We start from the raw sequence: 16,572 nt of genomic DNA on the forward strand, positions 1-16,572 counted from the left end.
GGGACCCTCAACCCCCACTCTGGGGCTCTGCTCTCGGATGCTGGTCTAATTCTTCTCTCAAGTCAGGGCCGAGGCAGCCAGCCGGCTCCTCTGATCATCGTATTGCCTATATACTTGAATTAAAATTACACGGTGGCTCAAAACGTGCCTGTGTGCACGGCAGACACAGCGGGGCGGAGGCCCTCACGCCCACACATACAGCACACACGCGTGTGCACGCTCACACGGTATATATTAACATATATATTGCTCAAGTATATATGCTATTTACAGTATATATCTATATCAACATAAAACACAGGTATTTATATGTGTGTACAATATACGTCCTAGGGGGTCTGGGGGAAATCACACGTTTCTTGGGGTCACGGGGCCGACACACTTGCTCGGCGGGGAGGAGAGGTGGGGGAGCGACACGGGGAGGGGGCCGACAGGAAGGGGTCTGGAGGGCACGCCACAGAAAAATCAAGGCCTTCTAGGCACAGAGGATGCTCGGGACTTGAGAGGCTGCCCTGCCCACATGGTCACCCCGGTTTTGGAACCAGCAAACAATTGACATGTTTTGGTTGTTCTGGAGTTTTGTGCAAAATGACTTCCAAAAAAAAAAAGGGTTCCGAATCAGTGCTTGGGCTCTGAACATCTGTAAGGATTCAGAGACACACCTCCAACACCGGGTGGGTTTCCCGGGCTCAGAGGGTCCCACGTGGCCTGGAGAGGGGAAGGGTGGGGCCTCACCCGGTCAAGAGAATGGCCCTTCTCCTCCCAGCTTCTCAGGGACGACACGGACAACACCATCAGCTGGAGGAGGCAGGGGGTCGCCCTGCTCTCCGGGGCGGGGGCTGCTCTGCCACCTGGCTGTCCATCTCCCCGCAGCCCGTCGAAACCTTCCTCTGAGGCTTAGAACCATTCTGCCTTGGCAGCTCTGTGTGGGGTGCCCCTGGGGACCCCTGGATCATAACTGACCTCTGCTCCCAGCTTCCTGCTCTGAAGGGAAAGCCAAGGCCCCTGGTGGCAGCTCCAGTTCTCAGGCTTGTCCCTGGAGCCACAGGATGTCACACCAAGCGATGTCACACTTTGGGTCCCGACAGCATCAGCAGGCCCTGTCCCCTGAAACTACTGCCAGCCGCAGCCTGGGTAACAAATACATTAAATAGGAGACTACAACAAGGAACGGTTTTCTCTATTAAGGCTCAGATAAGCTGCCTCCCAGGTCAAGTACTCATGAACGCCACAGTCCCTGGACAGAGGGGCGGGCGGGCGGGCGGGCGAGTTGGGGGCAGGGGCCTTCCACGTTCCCCCACAAGCGGGGCAGGGAGAGAGGAGGGCAGGATGACGGGGGAGCCCTCTGCTGGTCTCGTTGATTGCTGGGGAGGTGGGGGTGACCTAAGAAAACCCCAGCTCAGAATGCTGGGGACGCCCCTACTTGGGGAAAACCGAGGCTCTGCCGGCCCCAGGAGAGTCCAGGGAAAGCAGAGGGGACAGGAGCTGTTGCCCTAGGCTGGTGGGTCTCCTGGGAACCACCCCCTCAACCCCTAGGATGAGCGGTTGTGGTGGGGAGGGTCTGGACAGGGCCCCCTTGGCAGTCTTGCTGGGAGTCGGGGTACAGGCCCTATGGTTGGCAGCCAAGGAAGGTTCTGGGTGGCCGGGGTCCTCCGCCCAGCTCAGGGCCCCACCCGTGTTCCCTTAGAGCCTCACCAGCACAGGACTAGAGGGCTGCCCACTGGCCTCCACTCTGCAGGGACCAGCCCAGAGCCGATGGGACCAGAGACCAGCGACCACAGGGTCCAGAGCCCCCGCCCTCACAAGGGCCTTCCCCGGCTCCATGAACTCGGCCCTGCTCAGCAAGCCCCCCAAGATGACGTGACAATCGGTACCCCAGTGTCCCGTAGGAGGCACCAACTTCCTTCGGCGTTTGCCCTCGGCCGTGGGTGAGGCTGGACAAGAAGGTGGGTCAGCGGACAAGCTCCCTCAGCCCTGGACATCATTTTCTGGGGTGAGGGTGGGGGAGGAGAAGGGGGGGTGCTCTCTGGAGGGTCTGGGGGCTCCAGGAAGCCAGGAGGAGGGCATGGGGAGGCCTTGGCTTGGGTCCCAGGCCTGGCGGGGTCAGTCATCGGGGGCGTCTCCTAGAGACTCCACCTCTGGGGGCCCCGGGGCCGGTTTTCCAGTCTGTTGAGAAATACTGCAAGAAGAGTCTTCAGGGTGGGGCTGGGCCCAGGCCTGGGCGGGGTGGATGGGGAGGAGCGGAAGAGGCCCTTCTAGTGCTTCTCTGCTTGGCTGACTTTCAGGGCGCTGATGACGCCGTTGATGTTTTCTTCCGGTACCTGCGAGGGGTGGGAAGTAAACATCTGGGAGCCGCCGGACGGGGCCTCCCCTGCCCCGGGGTGGGGGCCCGACACTCACCAGTGCGTGGTCGAACTTGAAGGTGCTGATGTAGTAGGCGGGGATGTCTGCGGCAGCCAAGGGCTCGGAGATCTGGGCCACGATGCCGCACTCATCTGGGGACAGAGGCGGGGACCAGGCTCAGCCCTCCCCCTGCCGCGTCACCCAGTGCAGCCTCGGCCGTTCCCCGACAGGTCTCTTGAGCTCCTGCTTTTCTGCCTGGTCTCCCGGGGCTCCTGGCTGGAGGTGGTCGTACAGGCCCCATGCCTGCACTCCAGATGACTGACTGTCCTGCTACGTGGTGGAGACTGGTTGTGTCCTAAGATTCTTAAACTACAGACACATTCGTTTTTATTTCTATAAAATAAGGCGGGAGGGAGATGAGGGTCTAGAATGGTGCCTTTCAAACAGTGGCTGGTGACCGTTTGGGACATGAATTTAGAAGGCTGGCGACTAGCGCTTTATTAAGCGACAACAGGGGACTTCCCTGGTGGTCCGGTGGTTAAGAATCCGCCTGCCAACGAAGGGGACCCAGGCTTGACCCCTGGTCTGAGAAGACTCCCCATGTTGCAGGGCAATGAAGCCCTCGTACTGCAATGAGTGAAGGCCTTGAGCCTATGCTCTGCAGCCAGGGAAGCCACCGCAACGCGATGCCTGTACGCTGCGACGAGAGAGTAGCCCCTACTCGCTGGCCTTGAGCCTGTGCTCCGCAGCCAGGGAAGCTACCGCATCAGGAAGCCTGTACACTGCGACGAGAAAGTAGCCCCTACTCGCTGCAGCTAGAGAAAGCGCTCGGGCAGCAACACTGACCCAGGGCAGCCAAAAATAAGTAAATAAAACTAACAACAGCAACAAAAGACAACAGCAAAGGGAAGGGCAAGGAGCTCGGACAGCACGGCTGTGAGCGCAGTTCTGTGAAAGCGTAGAGTTGTTAGGGTGTGTGCGTGCTGGGCTGTGATGGGAAACACATTCCTGCAAACCATGGTCAAAAGCATATGACATCTGCCAATCTAGAATCTTTCCGATTCTCAAAAAGTTGTTTTTCTCGCGGGGCTATTTTTAATTAATTTACTTTTGGCCGTGCTGGGTCTTCATGGCCGCATGGGCTCTGCTCTAGGTGCAGCAAATGGGGGCTACCCTCCCGTTGTGGTGCGTGGGCTTCTCATTGCTGTGGCTTCTCTTGTTGCAGAGCATGGGCTCTAGGGCGCGTGGGCTTCAGCAGTTGACACCCCCACGCTCTAGAGAGCAGGCTCCATAGTTGCAGGGCGTGGGCTTAGTTGCTCCGCGGCATGTGGGATCCTACCAGATCAGGGATCGAACCTGTGTCTCCTGCACTGGCAGGTGGATTCTATACTACTGAGCCAGTAGGGAAGCCTTGCACGGCTATTTATAGCTACTAGCCTAGCGTTAAAACCCTCCACATTCCAGGAAGGTAGGTCCCATTGCTGCTTCTTATATGCCAAATGCCAGGACCCCTAGTGCCTGCCCATGAGGCCACTCAAAGCGGAACACAGCGTCTACAGATGCTAAGATGATTCGAGTTTCACTCACTAGCCCACCTGAATTCTCCCTTCATCCTTTCTTTTTTCTGTAATGTTATTATACTGGTATGCTTTGGTAAACTCTAAACCAAATCTGGGAATAAAAGGAGAAGCTGATACGCATGGCTAATTATTAGAGAAATGTATATAACGTGACAATGACGTACCACCTCTCACCCCAGTCAGAATGGGCATCATTTAAAAGTCTACAAATAACAAATTCTGGGGAAGGTGGGGGAAAAAGGGAACCTTCCTATAACTGATGGTGAGAATGTAGGTTGGTGCAGTCACTGTGGAAAACAGATATGGAGGTTCCGCAGAAAACTAAAAGCAGAATTATCATGTGATCCAGCAATCCCACTCTGGGACATATATGTGGACAAAACTCTAATTTGAAAAGAAACACGCATCCCCATGTTCAGAGCAGCCAGGACATAGAAACAACCGAAGTGTCCACTGACAGATGAATGGATGAAGATGTGGTACATTGGGATACTACGGAATACATCGGAATATGCGACGGAATACTGCTCAGTCTCACAAAAAAAATGAAATGATGCCATTTGCAGCAGCAACGTGGGCGGACCTAGAGATGATCAGACTAAGAAGAAGATCAGGAGAGACAAGTACCATATGATAGCGCTTATATGTCAAATGTAAAACATGATACAAGTGAACTAATGCACAGACTTCCCTGTGGTCCAGCGGTTAAGGATCCACCTACCAATGCAGGGGACACGGGTTTGATCCCTGCTCTGGGAAGATCCCACGTACCAACGGGCAAGTAAGCCTGTGCGCCACAACTCCTGAGCCCACGAGCTGTACTACTGAAGCCCCAGCGCCCAGAGCCCACGCTCTGCAATGAGAGAAACCGCCACGGTGGGAAGCCTGAGCCCCAAAACTAGACAGTAACCCCGACTCAATGCAGCTAGAGAAAGCCCATACACAGCAACAAAGACCCAGCCCAGGCCCCGCCCTGCAAAAAACTGAACTCACTCACAAAACAGAAATAGGCTCACAGACACAGCAAACAAACATGGTTGCCAAAGGGGAAAGGGGGTCAGGGGGGGATAAACTAGAAGGAGTGTGGGATGAACAGATACCCACTACTACACATAAAGCAGTGTCGAACCCCAGGCGCTCACCAAATCCCAGGGGCTGTCCTCCAATCCGCACCATCTTCCAGAGCTCCCCAGATGCGCTCGTGAACAACAGATTACTAGGAAACCTTAAGAGGGAGCGAGAGACGTCAACCCCAGATGCTGAGTGCTCCCCCCGCCAGCTCTCCCTGGAATGCTCCCTGTCGCTGGGGCACTTATGCTGGACTGGAACTCAGGGGCCCCCAGGACCCTCCAAGCCCTCAGTCCACACGCTCCGCACATTCCCTCCTCCAGGGGTGGGGTGGGGGGCAGGTAGGCAAAGCTGGGATTGGGCTTTGGGAACAACTGCCCCCTTTGCTCCGGCTGGTCAGGGTACCCCTCCTCAGCTCCAGACTGGAGGATGGGGTGGGGGAACGAAGAGCACTGGACAGTGCTGGGTGACTCGGGGCCTTCGTCTCTGAGAGGCCTGTCATCTGTAAGCTGGGGTTGCTCACCTGCAATGAAGGGCTGGGGCGGGGACTTGTTAGGACCAAGTGGGTGACGGGCCCATTGTCAGCCTCCACCCGGGGCCTGGCTCACCTCTGCTGGGTCTGCACGTCCATCACCAGGGAGATGTAGCCCTCGATGAGGGAGAAGGAGAAGAAGCGGATGTGGTCGCAGTCATCGCTGGACGCCAGGGGGTCCTTCACTCTGGGGGCCGGGGGAGATGGTGAGGGGTGGAGTGAGGGACCCACTGCACCCTGCCCCTCACCTGGCCCACCTGCCCTGCCTGTCAGCTGTGGGGTGTCCGGGGAGGCACGACCAAATCCTGGCTCTGACCCCGCCTTGCTGGGGGACTCTGAGCCACTGCCCCCTCATTGGTCTCCACACCTGAGACGTAGGTGACTCCACGGCATTCACGGGGGTGAGCACCGCACTTCACAGTGTTGAAGACCCAGCTGGCCCTCTGCATGGGCTATACTTACCCATTCCTGGCAGGATTTCTCTGCCAACATCTCAGGGGACAGTCTGTGGTCACTGCCAGCTTGCTGGCCCCTGATCCCACCCAACTTGGTGTTGGCCAAAACTTAAAATCTGCCCTGAGGAAAAATGCAAAGTTGTCATCCACCAAATGAAAAAAACCTGAGTTCCTGGCTTTTCAAATGACTGGGCTTGTCCAGGAGCTCAGGGGACCCTGGAGTGTTCATAACATCTACATGTGGGCCTGGGGTTTCAACAAGTTTTGGGGTTTGCAATGAATCAATTCTCCCCTTTAAGAAATGGGATTTGGGGTAGAGTCATGTCTCTCTTCTCAGGCTAGCTCCCAGGGCAGGCCTGTGCCTCCCCTCAGACTGGGGCTTGTAGGCAGATTCGTGTCTCCTTGGCCCACCCTGCAGCCCCTCACCCCCGAGGGGGCCCTACCCGTTGGAGTAAAACATGACGTCCATGAGGAGTGTGGCAACGGTGGGCAGCGTGTCGGGGTCCAGGCTGGTGACACAGAACCTGTTGCTTGGGCTGGACAGTGGGTGGATGACGGGCCTCTGGACTGTGGGAGCACAAATACAGGGGGTGCTGAGGGCAGGAGGAGAGGAGGCGGCAAGGGGCCTGGGGGTGGCGGGGGCGGTCAGCCAGCAGCTGCTCTGGGAGGCCCGATGGCAGGCTCTGAGATCCGGCCCCAGTCACTTCTGCAGCTCCCAGCAGCCCTTGCAGCTCTAATTCTCTGGGCTCACCCCGCCAGACCCCTGGGCCTTTGCACGTGCCATGCATCTGCCTGGAAAGCCCTTCCCAAACTTCACCACCTATCTTATTAGCTCCTACTTGCGCTGTAAGTGTTTCAGCCTGAGAGTCACTGCCTCTGAGAGGCCCACACTGACACCCTGGGCTGGGTCAACCGTGGCCCCTGGCCATTTCTGGCTGTGTCCACATTCATCGCTCTTTGGAGACCCTGGGTCTGAGGACTGTTGATCCGTGTGATGCCAGGCCCTCAGCCGAGGCTCTGAGAATGGGGGTGCCCTGGGGCAGGACCTGGTCATTTCCTGAAGTTTCTCTGCACAACTCTCCCTGCCCTCAACTCACCCATCTTGGGCTTCACAAAGCCGTTGGTGATGCCGAGGTTCTCAGCCGCCACTGTCTCGCCATTGACGACCCGCAGGATGGTGAACTCTGATGACAAGGTGTGGGTGACGAAGGGCAGGTCCCGCTCACGCACCTGGGGACGAGGAGTCCATGAAGTGAGTGTACCATGATCCCCGGATGGAGTGGGGCTGGGGGCACCGGCCCCTTTACTCTGAAATTCTGTGCCCAGAACCAGTGTCCCCCTCCCGGCCTCCCACTGTCCTGGTTGAGACAGGGGCATGTGGGACCAGGGACCTGGGACCAGGGGCACGTGACTCTCCAGGGACAGAGGGAGGACCAGAGGGGAGAAGATGCTCCACCGAGGGCCGGGACGTGTGGGTCCACACCCCACTCCCTTTAGAATGCGGTGCCGAACCTGCCCCCGCCGGCCATGCCCTCCAGGGTGGCCACGCCCCCACGGGAGAAGAGCACAAATAACACAGTGGCCAGGAATTACTGTCAGCTCTGTGACTGGACAGCGAGATCAAACCAGTTCACCCTAAAGGAAATCAACCATGAATGTTCATGGGAAGGCCTGATGCTGAAGCTGAAGCTCCAATACTCTGGCCACCTCATGTGAAGAGCCGACTCACTGGAAAAGACCCTGATGCTGGGCAAGATTGAGGGCAGGAGGAGTAAGGGGGCAGCAGAGGATGAGATGGTTGGATGGCATCACCGACTCAGTGGACATGAGTTTGAGTAAACTCCGGGAAATAATGAAGGACAAGGAAGCCTGGGGTTGCAAAGTGTCACACATGATTTAGCAACTCAACAACTCTGATCAAAAACGCCTGCTCCCCTGGAGGAAGTGCTGTGGGATTGGGGAGCCAGAAATCTAGCTGTGAGGGTGTCCCACAGACACATCTGGTATCCAGTTCAAACCAAACAGGGTCCACTCAAAGGGCAGGTAGTGGATGGAGCCAGAGCCTAGCCCGGGCCATGTGACACTGGACTGATGACCCCAAGGTCCCCTTGACCTTTCTCTGAGCAGACCATGAAATGGGGGTGGGGGCAAAGACTTTGCGGTTCACATTGGTGGGGGTGCCTGCATCACAGCTTACCAGGATGAAGTCCGTCTGGTAGGTGGAAAGCATGAACACCGAGATGTTCTGATCGGCCAGTGGGGCGATGACCGACTTGGCGATCTTGGTCACGCCAATGGGCTGGGAGCTGGAGAAGCTGCCGCCGCCAGACACCACATTGAGGGCCAGCCAGGTGGCGTCAGCCACGCTCAGGTGTTCCGAAGAGGGCAGTTCTGGAGGGGGACACGGAGGCCCGGCCTGTGACTGATGGGCCCCAGCTGTGCGACCCTGGCCAGCCCGCCTTCTGGACCCCAGCACCCTCATCTGTCAGAAGAGGACGAGAGACTGGCCTCCTCTGTCCCTCCTGGGAGGACTGAGCAGGGAAGACCTTCAGAGGAGTCTGGATATGCTGGGCAGCTCAGTAGGGTGGGGGCCCTGGGGTTTATCTGCGTGGGGCCTCAGTCCCCAGCTGTGAAGTGATGAGTACTTGGCAGCGAATCTGTTGTTTCTGGTTCTCATGACCCTTCCAGGTGCCAGGTCCTGCTATCACCTTATCCAGGTGGAATGGGTCCTATGGTTTTCAAACTGGGTTCCCAGGAATCTCTGGGGGGGGGGGCTGGGGGTGGAGGGGAGGGAGCCCAGGAGAAGACAGGATCGAGGGCCCAAGATTTCTCTCCCTGCTTCCATTAGACCCGTCACCCAGGTCCCTCCTGAGAGCCTGGGGATCCTGCAGGGGGGCCCCACCAGGGACACGGTGGGGTAGGGTCAGGGGGCCAGTGATCCTGGAGTCTCCTTGACTAGCTTGTGAAGACCAACCTACCCCGCCCGTCCTGCAGAGAGAGCACCCGGGGAGGCTATGCATGGGACATGGCACACGTGTGTGCAGCTGCACGGACAGGCAGCCATGGAACTCTCTGTGCATCACGGCTGTCTGTTCAAACTGACCCTGGACCAAGACTGTTATTTCACCCCATTCATGTGACAAACCAGAGCTCTGAGGGACTGGTGACTTAACCAAGATCACTTAAGGAATAACAGAGCCAGAGTTCAAACCCAGGTCTGCCTTATACACAGATTCTCATGCTCTGTGCCGGCACTGCATGGGAAGAAGGGCCAGGTCCCCAATTGGCGCAGGGGCTAAGAACAGAGGCCTGGAGCCTGGGGAGTTAAGGGGGCTCTCAGGATCATGATGATGCCCGAGGGAGGCTGTGCAGGACGGCTCTGGCGGCCTCACCCAAGCTCCTACCTGCCCAGCTCCGGTCGTCATGGCAACCACAGCCTAGGGAGCCCATTGGCCCTGCTGCCTGAGAAGGGCCAGTCCTCCACTAGGCTGGCTGGAGACGCAGGCTGCCTCCCAGAGAAGGGAAGGGGCTTGGGAGGTGGAGCGGGAGGAAAGGCTTTAAAAAAAAGGTTCTGATTTCGGGCTTCCACCTGTTACCCGGGGTGTTGGAAGAGACTTCTCAGCTCCAGGACCGCCAGAGGAATCACAGCCCCACCAGAGCCAAGAGTCCCAGCTCAATTCTGAAATCCTACGGGGCCTGGAACTGGCCACAGGGGACTTCCCAGGGACAGTATTGTGAGATGCCACCCTGCCATCTATTTTTTTCTTTTGGTGTTTTTAGCCTTGCCACGTGACAAGTAGCATGGTCCCCCGACGAGGGCCTGAACCTGGGTCTCTGCAGTGAAAACACCGAATCCTAACCACCAGGCCACCAGGGAATCCCCCTAACCATGCCATCTTGAGCAAAGCCCTAGGAGCCACTGAGGGCTGGGGTGCCCCGATGGTCCCGTCAGCTAAAGCCATTTTATAAACATACTGATAAACAAATTAATTAATAAATAGATTTAACAGGAAAAGTTTTAAAAAGTCTCTTTTTACGAGGACTGAATCCCAAAAGCCTTCTTGGGAAAACTCTGGAGGGGTCCTTCCTGTAAGGGTCAGCTCACGCATCACAACCACGTTGGCTGTCACGAACCTGCCCTCTGTCTGCCTATTCCAAGCTCCTCGTGACTCAGAGCCACCCGGCGGCTCTCACGTCCTCTGGAGCAACAGCTGAAGTCCTCGTGACCTGGGAACCAGCGCTGCCCCAGAGGGCGTTCTGGGTTCAGGGAGATAGTCTACACCTATGCTGTCCAAGGCCACTCACCTCACATGGCTACGGGGCACGTGAGATGTGGTTAGTGCGACAGAAAAAAATACAATCGAGCATTTTATTTAATTTTGGTTCATTTAAGTCTCCACAGTCGTATGGGGAGAGCAGCTGGTTGGAGTCAGCAACTGGCCCCGTTAGCCCGTCAGCTCCCCCGGGGCAGCGGCCTCGGTGGCCTTTGCTTTCTGCCATTCTCAGTGCAGGGGCACACGGAGGCTCCAAGTGAAGGGCTGGGAAGGGAGAGGGCGGCTGTCCCCAGCTCTCTCTACTCGGCCCAGGTCCCTCTTCTCACTCCTCTGCCTTCGCTGTTCCCCGCCCCGTCCCCCTAGCTCGGTCTCTGTGGTCAGGCTCCGTCTCACCACCAGACCCGGGGCGCAGGGTCACCTCTGACATCATTTCATGAGCTCCTATACTCGACTTCCCAGGATGGGGCAAAGGGCCCCAGGGGAGCCAGTGCCACCCCCTTACCTGGTCTGCCTCTGGATTCTCAGGGCAGAATGCTGTCCATTTGCTTAGAGACCCGGCTCAGAAGTCAGCCCCTCTCCCATTTCACAGACTACGAAACTGAGGCCCAGAGAGGGAGGCTGATGGGTAAGAGATCACGGTGTAAAGGCGGGGGGGACCTCATTCTGGCCTCGTGGTATGCCTTCCAGTTTCGCCTTGCCACCAGCCTGCAGCAGGGTGTTGAGAAAACCCCTCTCGCAGGGCTGAGCTTCAGGACTGTCAAGCAGGGGGGTTCAGGCAGCTGGGGTTCCAGGGCCCCAGTTCTGACAGCGTGGTCCCACTGGCCCTGTGGGGCCTTCACCTGACAGGTGGAGCTTTGGCTGCCCCAGCCTCAGGCCTGCCCTTCCCTAGAGGAAAGGTGGACCATCTCAAGACTGAAAGGCATTATTATTTCTGTCACTACCCATCACTCAAGGCCCTAAAAATAGCCTCTTAGAGCTGAGGACGGTCCCTGGTGGATTGCTGAGGACACCTGTCACCTCCCAGACACCAGGTGGGCAGCTCTGTTGTTGGGAGCCCCCTGCTACTGACAGCAGGGCTTGCGGGTCCCTGCGCTACGTGGCCATGTCCTCCGCACAGTCAGGTCAGGTCTTTGCCACCCTGCCAGCATCAGGGTCAAGAGACCTGGGGTCAGGTGGGCAGGGTTTCATCCTGGCTGCATGACTCTGGACAAAATTACCACGTCTCAATTTCTTAAGCTTTCAAACGTGGGCTGCTGAAATTAGGATGGGCTCCAGAAGACGCTTGGAGGATTATGTGAGATAAACCCCATCGAATGCTTAGCTAAGGGCCTGGTGTTTGAGGGCTCACCAAGCGCCAGAGTCTTTCTGTTTCAACACAGGTGGTGGCAGTGGTGCTGGTCTGGGGACAGGAGTTGGGGAAAATGTATCAATACCAAGAGTTTAACATGTGATTTCACTGTAAAGGAGTCACTTGTGGGACAAAGGGACAGTCATGGGTCTGAGCATTCAACTCAAAAGAATTTAAAACAAAGACCTAGGAACCACCTCAAAGTCCATGCTGGAGCCCAGATGGAAGAAAGATAGGGTAGGAACTTTGGTGATACCCTGAGGTATTGTATAAATTGTATAAAAGATGGAAGAAAGTGTTATTCGCTCAGTCGTCTCCGACTCTTTGCCACTCCCATGGGCTGTAGCCTGCCAGGCTCCTCTTTCCGTGGAAATGTCCAGGCAAGAATACTGGAGTGGGTAGCCATTTCCTTCTCCAGGAGATCTTCCCGGCCCAGGGATCAAATCCAGGTCTCCTGCACTGCAGGTGGATCCTTTACCGTCCGAGTCACCAAGGAAGAAAGATAATGGAAAATCACAGAAGGATGGTGACCTTGGCTTGTTGCCATGGGAACAAGGACTGAGGACGTTTGAAAGCACCTTCCTTGTGGGAGGAGCCCCAGAGAGCAAGCCCCCTGCCTCCCTGGTGGCCTTAGTCCCAGGGGGGTAAGCACTGCCCCCTCTCAGCTGTGGGTCCTTTCTCGAGCGATCAGAACACGTGGGGAGAGAGGGAAGCTCTACCGACTTTGTAACCCACCAGCAGGGGGAGGCAGAAACAGGCGGGGGAGCGGCCAGCACTGACCACAGGCCATGGCCCAGCCAAGCCCCCGGGGAGAGAAGCACATACCAAGAAAGCCCTCCTCATCCACAATGATGGTGTAATCCTCCGGGGTCTCAGTCAGACTGAAGAACTTGCACCTGGGTGGACGGACAGACAGACACAGCATATTGTTAAGTCCCAGCAGACCCTGCGGCAGCCGCCCACTCGTGACCCCGTGTACCCAGCAGTCTGACCCAGGCCGCTGGAGCTGGGTGGGGGGTACTGATTCTTTCTCCCGCCAGTGCCCCAGCTCTGACTCATGGGGTCTCAGAGAGGCCTACAGATGACGATCGTTTCCTCCGCCACACCCAGTCTGTGGGGACCCCCGAGCTGGCCAGCCTCCAGGGTCACCTCTAGGCCCAAGGGCAGCTCTGGCAGGAACCATGCAGATGAACCGTGTTTTCCAGCCTACCCAAAGCCCTACATTCTGACCTCTAGGCCTCTGTCGCTGTGCTGTGTGGCCTGCCCATGGTCCCAGCCCCTCTCCTCACCAAGTCAAGAGCCCCCACTGTCATTCAGGGGCTAATTCGCATTACCCCACCGAGAGCCCCGCCTTTAGGGCACCCTTCTTCCTTGTACAAGAGAGGGGTGTGGCCGTGTGTGCCATTTTGGGGCATGGATCCCTGAACCGCCTCTGGTAACACTGCTTAGCCTGGGGTGTAAGTTACTCATCCTCTACCTCAAGTGGGACCATCAATTTCCCAAGGCCAGGGAGGGTCTGGCAATCACCCTGTCCTTCTGTATCTTGTCCCCGCTGGTCTCAGCCCTGAGCGCGCTCTGGGCACCTGGCAGACCGGCTGGGCTCTGTGTCCAGGCTGCCCTTGGGCTGGGCTTTGAGGCTGTCACTGGGTGAGGGGGAGAGTTACCTCTTCTCACTGCCTGTCTCCCTGCTCCCCATCCAGCTAGTGGCCCCCAGAACACCCCAGGCACAGCGACAGGGAGAGCCGGCACGCTCAGGCAGTGGTGTGTGGGAAACTGCCCACGGTCATTTACTTTTCCGGTGTCACCAATCTCAAGAGTGAGGCTCAGCTTGGGCTCCACGCCCAGCGTGTAAAACCCATCCATCATGGGAAGTCATGACACAAAGAGGCCCAATGAGTAACCTGGCAAGGGTCCGAACGGCACTTCTACGAAGATTAAAACGGGAAAGGAATCCTGAAGTGTCATGGGATGGCGGTGGCCGGAAGGTTACACAAACCTCTCTCTTCCTGGTTTCCCCTCTCCTGGCAGCCGCCCTCCAGCACTGAAGCCTTGTCACCAGAACCCCCTCAGCACCCTTTCTCCCTTTTTAAAAAATTAATTTAACTGGAGGATAATTACGATACTGCCGTGGCTTTTGCCATACATCGACATGAATCAGCCACGGGGACACACGTGTCCCCCCAATCCTGAATGCCCCCTCCCACCTCCCTCCCCTTTTTTCTTTAAGTTTTTCACAAGGTGTGCGATCCACCGGAACTGGTAAGAATGCAAAATGGTACAGCTGTTAGAGAAAACGGCTTGTCAGTTTCTTACGGAGTGAAACAGACATGACCACAGGCAATCCTACCCCTGGGTATGGACTCAAGAGAAATGGAAACACGGCCATACAAACACCTGTATGCAAAATGTTTACGGCCTTTATCTGTAACCACCCCGAACTGCAAGCATTCCAAACACCCTCCTTGCAGCTGGAGAAGTGGGGAAACTGTAGCACATCCACGCCAGCGAACACGAGTCAGCAACGAGGAGGCATGAATGAGTGACTCCTGCAATAAAGTGGATGAAGCGCAAGAGCAAAGGGCCAAGGGAAAGCCACCCTCAACAAGTTAACGTACTCCACGATTCCATTTATGTGAGATTCTGATTTACCTTTCTTTTTAAATGAAACTTTTAATCTTGTATTGGAATATAGCTGATTAACAACGTTTCGATAGTCTCAGGTGGACAGCAGAGGGGCTCAGCCATACGTATACACGCATCCATTCTCCCCCAAACTCCCCTCCCACCCAGGCTGCCACATAACACTAAGCAGAGTTCCCTGGGCTCTACAGTAGGACCTAGTGGTTATACATTTTAAATACACCAGTGTGTACCTTCCCAAAGTCCCTAACTATCCCCACTGCTCCCCCCACTCCCAGCAACCATAAATGTGTTTTCTAAGTCTGTGAGTCTCCTCCTGTTTTGTATAATGTCCTTTAGACTCCACATATAAGGGATGTCATACAATGTTTCTGCTTCTCTGACTTGTGTGTGACATTCTGGAAGAGGCAAAACTGTAAGGATGGAGAACAGACAGATCCCTGGTTGCCTGGGGCTGGGTTGGGGTTGATGTCTAAAAGTCACCAGGAACTTTTTGGGGTGAAGGAGGTGTTTGGTTTCTTTTTAAAAAATGTATTTATTTATGGCTGTGCTGGGTCTTCTTTGCTGGGTACAGGCTTTCTCTAGTTGTGGCAAGCAGGGGCTACTCTCTAGCTGCGGTGCGCGGGCTTCTCTTGCTGTGGCGCATGGGGTCTAGGCACACAGGCTTCAGTAGCTGTGGCCTGTGGACTGAGTTGCTCTGAGGCGTGTGAAATCTTTCTGGACCAGGGATTGAACTCATGACCCCTGGTGGATTCTTAACCACTGGACCACCAGGGAAGTCTGGTGTTTGGTTTCTTGATCGTTGTGGTGGCGACGAGATTGTATATGTTTTTCAAAACGGAAAGAACTATGCCCTAGAAAGGGTAACTTTTACTGTATATCTAGATTATACTGCCATGAACCCAGACTTAAGAAAAGCGCTGGTGCCAGAGTCATAAATGAGGTGGCACCCTCCCCGCTCCTTGACATTCGGCTCAACCAGCAGCACACACTGTTCAATTTCCCTCCAGGTCTTTGGTTTTCAAATTACATCTCTTGCCCCTGCCTGTCCCACATCCAATTTGCAACTATTGTCTGGACAAGCGAAATCTGTAATTGCTGGGGGACAGCAGCACATTATCACCTTGGTGAGTGGCAATCGCTGGTCTGGCCTAGTTCCTTCCTGGGGACCCCCGTGTGCTAAGAGCCTCAGGAAGCCCCTCTCCCCAGCCATCACCAGAATGCCACAAGCACGAACACCCTGGCTGGGTGGGGGCAACTCAGCCATCCGAGAGCCCTGGGAAGGCAAACAGATGTGGTGCTTGCTCTTGGTGCCCTCTTGGCGGTGAGGGATGCTCCAGAAATAGACGGTATAAATGACCCTGAGGGCGTAAACACCGGCAGAAGGCAACATCGGCCTCTGTATAAATGGAGGTATGACTATGCTGTTGATGTGACCCGCGGCTGAGGGCCAGCTGGTAGACATCCATCTTGGAATGTGCACCTTGGCATGGGCAGGCCTCTGGGAGGGCGAGTTGGCCAGAGGGACCTGCAGCTACTCCTCTGGTCATCAAACTCAGGAGGACCTATTCTCATATTCTCCCCCACCACCACGTCCTACAGGTCTCGGAGCTCACCCCATCTCCACCCCACCCCGACAGTCGCTCTGATTTTGCCTCTCTCCATCACTCTCCTCCACATGAATGCGTGCCTAGCAACCTCTCCAGAACTCTTGCCTGTCTCATCTCACGCATCCAAAGGCTGACAAATATTCTTTCCACAGCCCGGCACCCCTTCCCTGTTCTTTGGCTGGACACGTGCTGCTCATCCTTCAAGACTCAGTTTAAGCATCTTGTTTGGGGTGAAATCTTTTCTAACTGGCACTGGCCACCTCCTCTGTCTCACTTCCCACCATAGGAGGGGTCCTTCCCAGATGTTAAAGCCACCGTGGACAGCTAGGCTTGGTGGTGCATCACACCTTTAGGGGACAGTTCATCTCAGAGTGTCTGTGAAGGATGCCTGTAAGAGTTGGGCAGTGCACAACCTGTACAACTGCACTTGATGGTCCTGAATGCTTTCCACAATCTAGTCCAGGTAACACTTGTTTCCCACAGTGGACCATATAAGCTCTCAAAGGGAAGGAGGATGGGTTCTCTGCACATATATCTTGTACCTGACATGGCCTGGACAGAGTGTCGATACTCAAACCCTGATGAGCAAGAGTGAACTATGGCCACATACCTACCCCCAGAGCCAGAGAAGCCCCGATCAGAGCAACCCCTGCCTGTCCTGTGTGGCACTGCTTTGACTTACCCCGCCGCTGGGGTAAGTCTCCAGTCAAGTCAAGTCTCCA

The 16,572-nt window shown here is 56.0% G+C and overlaps 1 protein-coding gene across 2 annotated transcripts in view; it reads right to left on the reverse strand.

Annotated features, from left to right (window-relative positions):
* Positions 1 to 213: 213 nt before the first annotated feature.
* The window catches only part of CASTOR2 (cytosolic arginine sensor for mTORC1 subunit 2), a 51,053-nt gene continuing 34,694 nt past the window's right edge, over positions 214 to 16,572 (reverse strand). For both annotated transcript variants that reach the window (XM_086374647.1, XM_086374648.1), the window contains 8 exons: positions 12,426 to 12,496; positions 8,176 to 8,369; positions 7,076 to 7,208; positions 6,422 to 6,545; positions 5,600 to 5,710; positions 5,066 to 5,148; positions 2,401 to 2,495; positions 214 to 2,321 (listed from right to left, as the gene is read on the reverse strand). In XM_086374647.1, the coding sequence (XP_086230773.1) occupies positions 2,256 to 2,321; positions 2,401 to 2,495; positions 5,066 to 5,148; positions 5,600 to 5,710; positions 6,422 to 6,545; positions 7,076 to 7,208; positions 8,176 to 8,369; positions 12,426 to 12,496 (877 nt within the window). In that variant the 3' untranslated portion in view covers positions 214 to 2,255. The remainder of the gene's footprint in view (positions 2,322 to 2,400; positions 2,496 to 5,065; positions 5,149 to 5,599; positions 5,711 to 6,421; positions 6,546 to 7,075; positions 7,209 to 8,175; positions 8,370 to 12,425; positions 12,497 to 16,572) is intronic.

The sequence above is a fragment of the Bos grunniens genome, chromosome 25 (genome assembly GCF_055505025.1).
Source record: "Bos grunniens cultivar Pamir isolate PY7600 chromosome 25, Bosgru_T2T1.0, whole genome shotgun sequence".
NCBI lineage: Eukaryota > Metazoa > Chordata > Mammalia > Artiodactyla > Bovidae > Bos > Bos grunniens.